The sequence below is a fragment of the Drosophila albomicans genome, chromosome 2R (assembly GCF_009650485.2).
Source record: "Drosophila albomicans strain 15112-1751.03 chromosome 2R, ASM965048v2, whole genome shotgun sequence".
Classification (NCBI taxonomy): Eukaryota; Metazoa; Arthropoda; class Insecta; order Diptera; family Drosophilidae; genus Drosophila; species Drosophila albomicans.
Genome location: NC_047631.2, coordinates 4,561,124 through 4,567,123, shown reverse-complemented (window position 1 = coordinate 4,567,123; position 6,000 = coordinate 4,561,124). Strand labels below are relative to the sequence as shown.

The window sequence follows — 6,000 nt, the reverse complement described above, 5'->3', positions numbered from 1 at the left end:
TTTTTCTAAAATTCGAACATCTGTATACTTAAGTTAATATGAAGAAAAAAACTTTTCTTAAAAAATCTAATTTACACTATAATTCTTTATACTTAATGCATTTGTTTGTTGGCGCATTGAACGCGTTAACTTTGCTTTGACAAATGTTTATATGCATGTGCGTGTGAACATCAAATATGTATTCATTTATAATTTACATTATACAAAATAAAATAAAATTTATTAATTCATCTAATACACATATTAAGTTCTAACTTAAATTAAACTCTCGGGCTATAATAAATCTTATATGTATGATAGAGTTTTTTAAAAAAAACTTCTTAGTGTATTAACATGTATTTCTTAAACAAAATCAAATAAGTAGAGAATTTAAATTTAAGATAAAAGATGGAATTCAAGATAAAAACGAACTAAAAAGGTTATTTGATTTAGCTTATGAACTAGAAAACTACTTAAAATTCTTTCTTGAGCTATTTTTTTTAATTTTCTTCGGCTCTAATAACATCATTCTTTTATCATGCCTAATGAGTTACATTCTGTTAATCTTATTACTTCAGTATATAAAGCATATAAAAATAATAATGCACATTTAATAAAAGAGATTAGCTTTACAAAAAAAAAAAAAAAAAGAATTGCTTTCCTTTGTATGGGACTATAGGTTTGCTCAAGGACATGAAATTTTTCGATGAATGTAATATTATATTAAAATACATCTTTGAGTTTTAAAGTCATTATCATTAAACATAGTACCGTTATACATAAGTATGATATGCACACATATGTGTGCTTGTCAGCAGTCTACAACAATTGCCATACTTTCGTTTGTCAAAGTGTAGTCTGCTTATAGGACCATATCAAGTCTATCAATTGTCACATTCCGAGCCAAACAAATGCAAATTACTATTACTCGTATCACAGCCCAATTGGGTTAAAGCGACTCGTGCCTGTCAAAGGTAAAAACATTCAGAGGGGAGTGCTGAATTACGTTGCCAAATGGAAAGTCAGCTAATAAGTGCATAGTATGTACATATTTAGTTATAACATAGCTGTGAGTATGTGCACATCACAGTTATTGTTGAACCAAAGACAAACTGAGATTGGGTGGGGAATTGGCGTTAGAATTAGGATGAGCTGTTGCATTTGTTGCAGCTGCTGTTGCAGCTCAGCAGGTCTCAAGAACTACAGCTATTTTCTTTAGAAAAGCAAAATGAATTAACGCTACATTAATTTATTTAATAATATTTCATTGAAATTGAGCAATTTGAAAAGAACTACGAGATAGCGAGTGACAGAGAGAAGGAAGAGAGGAGCATCCTCTGTCGAGCTACTGACTGACTGACGTCTGCTACTGCAATTATTTGTGCATTAGATGTTCTTCCGACGGCCGACGGCTAATGTCAGTTTAAGTGTTGGAATGAATACTCCAGCTGCAGCTAAGCCAGTTAAAATGTGGGAACATATCTTAAGCCAGACTCATGAATCGCGCACACTCTATTCAACAACCAACTGAGTCTGAACTTCCATTAACAATGCATGAATTGCGCGTCAAGTCCTTAAATGCAACTAATATTATGTTCTCTAAGCTGAGAATCTTGGTCAGCTTGGCCACGAACAAGGGGACACTGCACATAAGGGGCACCTATCAAAATGAAATCAAATTAAATCAGTCGCCAACCCCAAAATGGCACCCCACGTAGCTTTATGCCACAAAAACACAACAACTAGTTGCAATTGCAGTTGTAGTTGCAATTGCTCAATAAAGCCAAAATTGTACAGCGACTTAGCGGTAATTTAATAAATCGATTTAACAAATATTTGCTACATATCAGAGATACTAAGTTTCTGAATTTATAACTCCATAAGTCTTAAGTATAAAAGTATGATATATGCGGTTTAAAGCTTTAAAGTCTCCAAAAAGCGATTCAAATGTTAATATGTTCCGTTGTTCCAGATTTGTTTCAAAGTATTAAATGCTAGAGTACTATACATATGTTAAGATGTTAGCTTTAAAATGTGCCCTAATATGGTCAGCAAATAATAAACTACTACATATAATACTTCGATAATGGTAGGATAAATAGGCATTTCTGCAAAAAATTAAAAACTAGAATACAACTTGCCTATTTGTTGTATTGATGTGTCAAAAGAAAAAGCTTGATTTTGAGATCAAGCTCAAATTATTTTCTTTCGTTTCTTTATCGACGATGAAAACAATATATTGGATATTAACATGACTACTAACTTGACGATAAAACATAATAAACAATTCAAGATTTCGACCCCAGAAACAAATACCAGTTGACCCTTTATATATGTAGTTCTTTTTAGCTGCATAAACGCCACAATTTAAACGAAACATATTGCTGAATTTATTATAAATTCGTACATGATATAAATAAAACACGTTTGGCTTAAGTACAAATTGCGAAAAATGAGTATAAATTAAATTCCATGATGACACAGTGAACGATTCACAGATGAAAAGAAAAGAATAGCGATCATCAGATCAATCGTCATCGATAATTTCAGTGACTTTGGCACTCTCCGCAAAGACATCGGGTATCTCGACATCGTCGGATCTCTCAATGATGCGCTGTCGTTCCGCTGCCGACATGCATTGTGTGGCAACCTCGCGAGCCTTGGCACGCGTATCATCGGCCAGCTGGCTCAAGCCGCTAAGCAGTTCCATAATGTCCGTTTCGAAGAGTTTCTTGGCAATTTCGGATCCAGCATTGATCATATTAAGAATGACAACAGTGCCGCGATGCTGCACTGCAGGACTGGGATTAGCAATGAGCGTGTGCAATATGTTCAACCAAGTAGAACAGTCGAGAATCTTCGCACAGCATTTGGTCGAAACAGAGGTGAGCATGGCCAGAGCGCCAGCACAGGCCATTGCCGTTTCTTCATCCTCATCCTCACTGAGTAGGGCCAGAAATTTGACACGATCATTGTCGCCCTCAAACATCTTCACCACATCGTCAGACATGACCAGATTGCAGATACATTGGGCAGCGGCTCGCGTGAGCAACAAATGATCCTCCATCAGATAAAACTCAATCTTTGACACGCCCTGCTCCTTAATGATACGTTGACGCACGCTCTCATTCATGCTGGCCAAATTTGTGAGACCCATCAGCGATTCAAAGTTCTCCAGTGCCGTACAATCCTGATGCAGCAGATTCAATAGTGGCCTAATCACATCCAGCGATCGCTGACCCGAGAACGCCACCTCCGGATTGATGGTGATACCGATGCGTGCTAACGCCTGGCTGGCATGACGCTTGCCCTTCTCGGTGCCCTCAAGTGCAAGACGCAACAGCGCCTTAACACCGCCATCCTGCACCACCTTGCCACGCAACTCTTGCAGTCCACACACAGCATTTAGAACGCGTGCGATCAGTTCCTGCGAATTGTGACTTTCGGTCTTGGCCAGCGCACACAGAGCTGTGGTAATACCTTCGTTACACAGCACCGTGATGCGCTTGTTAACAAAATCAACATCGTCCAGCTCATGCTCTTCGGGTATATGATGTTTAGCAAACTTGGCTAGCTCCACCATTTCGGGCACCAGCTCCTGCTTTTCGTAGGCATTGCATAGATTCACAAATGTGGTGACAACGCCATACAGACACGACTGATCGCCAGCACGGGCCAAATCCATTAGAGCATGTATGGACGCCTTATCCTCGATCAATTTCTCTTTGCACTCAGCATCCAATGTCAAATACGCTAAGCCATCGGCAGCCCAGCGGCGAATATCTTTATCCTTGCCGGGTTTGATGAGAAAACGACGGCAAGCTTCAGCCAGCTTTAAAGCAGCACCGTCGCCAAATGGTCGTATGGCGGCATCTTGGCCACCGTAGCTACCCAGCTTGCAAAGTCCGACCAGAGCGCGGACGCGAATTGCATCATTTTTGGAGTGATAGAGACCCTTAAGTATTTCCACGCCCTGCTCGCACAAAGCCTTGGCCTTGTCCTTCTTCGAAGAAGCTGCTATAAGACACTCACAAGCAACGCGCTGCTGCAGCAAATCATCCGTAGTAGCCATGGCCAAAATCATCTGTAGAATGCCTATAAAATAATGGTAAAATGAGTAAATCGAGTATTTTATTGCCCTACCGTTTAGATAAGGTGAAATATATATTTTAAACTTACCATCTCTGGACACTATTTGATTGCCTACATCGAGTGGACCGTTGAGCAGCGCTGTGATTGCCACGGTTACACGCACCTTCGACTCCATGTCGGGCGAGAGCAGCTTGTCCTTGACAAACTCATCGATCTGATCGGTGAAGCGCAGCTTGGCCTCATCGTAATACATGTTTTCATAGATGCGGGCCAAACAAACCGATGCAATAGTGCTCGACGATGCGGTTATGTCCATTGCACTCTCATACTTGTAATCCTGCAGCTCCGAGCACACCTCCAGCAAACGGCAAAGTCCACGAACTTCCACCAAACGCTCGGCCCACTCCAGTGCGGTATAGTGAACATTTCGTGTGAGCAACTCAATAACAGCATCACGTGCCTTGCCTGAAATCGTGCGATCTGTGATGCTGTAAACCAAACAGGTGAGCAGCGTATCAATCTCGCGACTATGGCGATCACAGAGCTCTTTGCTCGGCTTGGCATCGGCTTTGTTCTTCAGACCCGACAACGCATTGATGATGGTCTGCAGGCAAAACTGGGCTGTGGTAACGCAATCCTCATGCTTCTGGTCGAGCACACGCATGAACCAGGGAATGCCCAGTTCGGTGAGCACACCCTTTGTGCGCTCTACGCTATTCTCACACAGCGAGGCCACCACACGCACCATATTCAGATAGATCTCCTGATCCTTCTCCACTTTGGCAAGTGTTGCAATCTTCGGCACACACTGCTCTTTGTAGATAAGTTCAGCGCCAGTCGATTCCTTAGCCAACACCACAAGATTGTTTGCTGCCGAGCGACGCTTCTCAATAGGTGCCGCAATGTCGAAAGCCAGTTCCATCATTTGCTGTACCTTTGTGGAGGTTTTTGCATTGCGAGCTGCATTTTCCTGCACAATCAAGTGCAAGCGCTGGAGCATGGGCTGGACGGATTTGTTGCCTGGATCGGCCTTGAACAGCGCAGTGGCATCCTTATATGCCTCTTCCGGCTTACTCAATGCCTCAAATGCCTGGGCACGTCGAAACAATGCCTTGGGATCATTTGGTGCCAGTCGTAACGATTCAGTACAATCTTCGACAGCGTTCGAAAACTCGTCCAGTTTCAGATAGGCGGCAGCACGATTCTTGTAGAACACTGGCAACTCCTTGTGCTTGGAACCCAGTTTAATGGCCAAGGTATATTGCTGCACTGCCTCTGACCATTTGGAGGCCTTAAATGCTTCATTGCCTTTGTCTTTGTGACTGATAGCGGTGGCGTCGACAGAGCTGGTGTCATCGGTGGTCATGATTATACAATTTTCTGAATGAAAACCAAATATTTAAGCGTTGTACGATCGAAATACTTCTGAAACGATCCCAATGAGTCACGATTTAAGGTACAAATGCGCTTTTCTTATACCGTTTGGCCTAAATTCAATAGTTGCAGAAACTTCTCGATCACACATGCACACACTAACACATAGGCACTAGCGAGAAAAACAAAGCACGCCGTGTGGAAAATATCAAGCAACCGCTCCGACGTTCTATATATAAATAAATAGATATTATTTAACGTCCAAAAGCTGCGGCAGCAACAGATTTCAACCATCAAGTGGAGAAACATCGATAACATCACCTGCGTATCGACGATGTTACATTATTATCGATTTTAATTTAATATAATATAAATATTATTGTATTAAATGAATGCAAAGTTTTTTAAATAAAAAATTAGCCTAAAAGTACAAAAAATCTTTTTCCTCCTCACCAAATATATAACATCATATGTGTTCCAAATGTGAGTAAAATTGCGCGCCATTTTAAAAAGCATTTTATTTGAATATTTTTTAAGGAATCTAGCCGTCTCATC

The 6,000-nt window shown here is 40.8% G+C and overlaps 1 protein-coding gene across 1 annotated transcript; it reads right to left on the bottom strand.

The window, feature by feature from the left end:
- Window positions 1-2,345: 2,345 nt before the first annotated feature.
- LOC117574581 (protein unc-45 homolog B) lies at window positions 2,346-5,744 on the bottom strand. Its single transcript, XM_052007383.1, has 2 exons — window positions 4,159-5,744; window positions 2,346-4,074 (listed from the first exon to the last, which is right to left on the bottom strand). Exons 1-2 carry the CDS (start codon window positions 5,435-5,437, stop codon window positions 2,507-2,509), a joined length of 2,847 nt encoding a protein of 948 aa, XP_051863343.1. The 5' UTR covers window positions 5,438-5,744; the 3' UTR covers window positions 2,346-2,506.
- Between the last annotated feature and the right edge of the window lie 256 nt (window positions 5,745-6,000).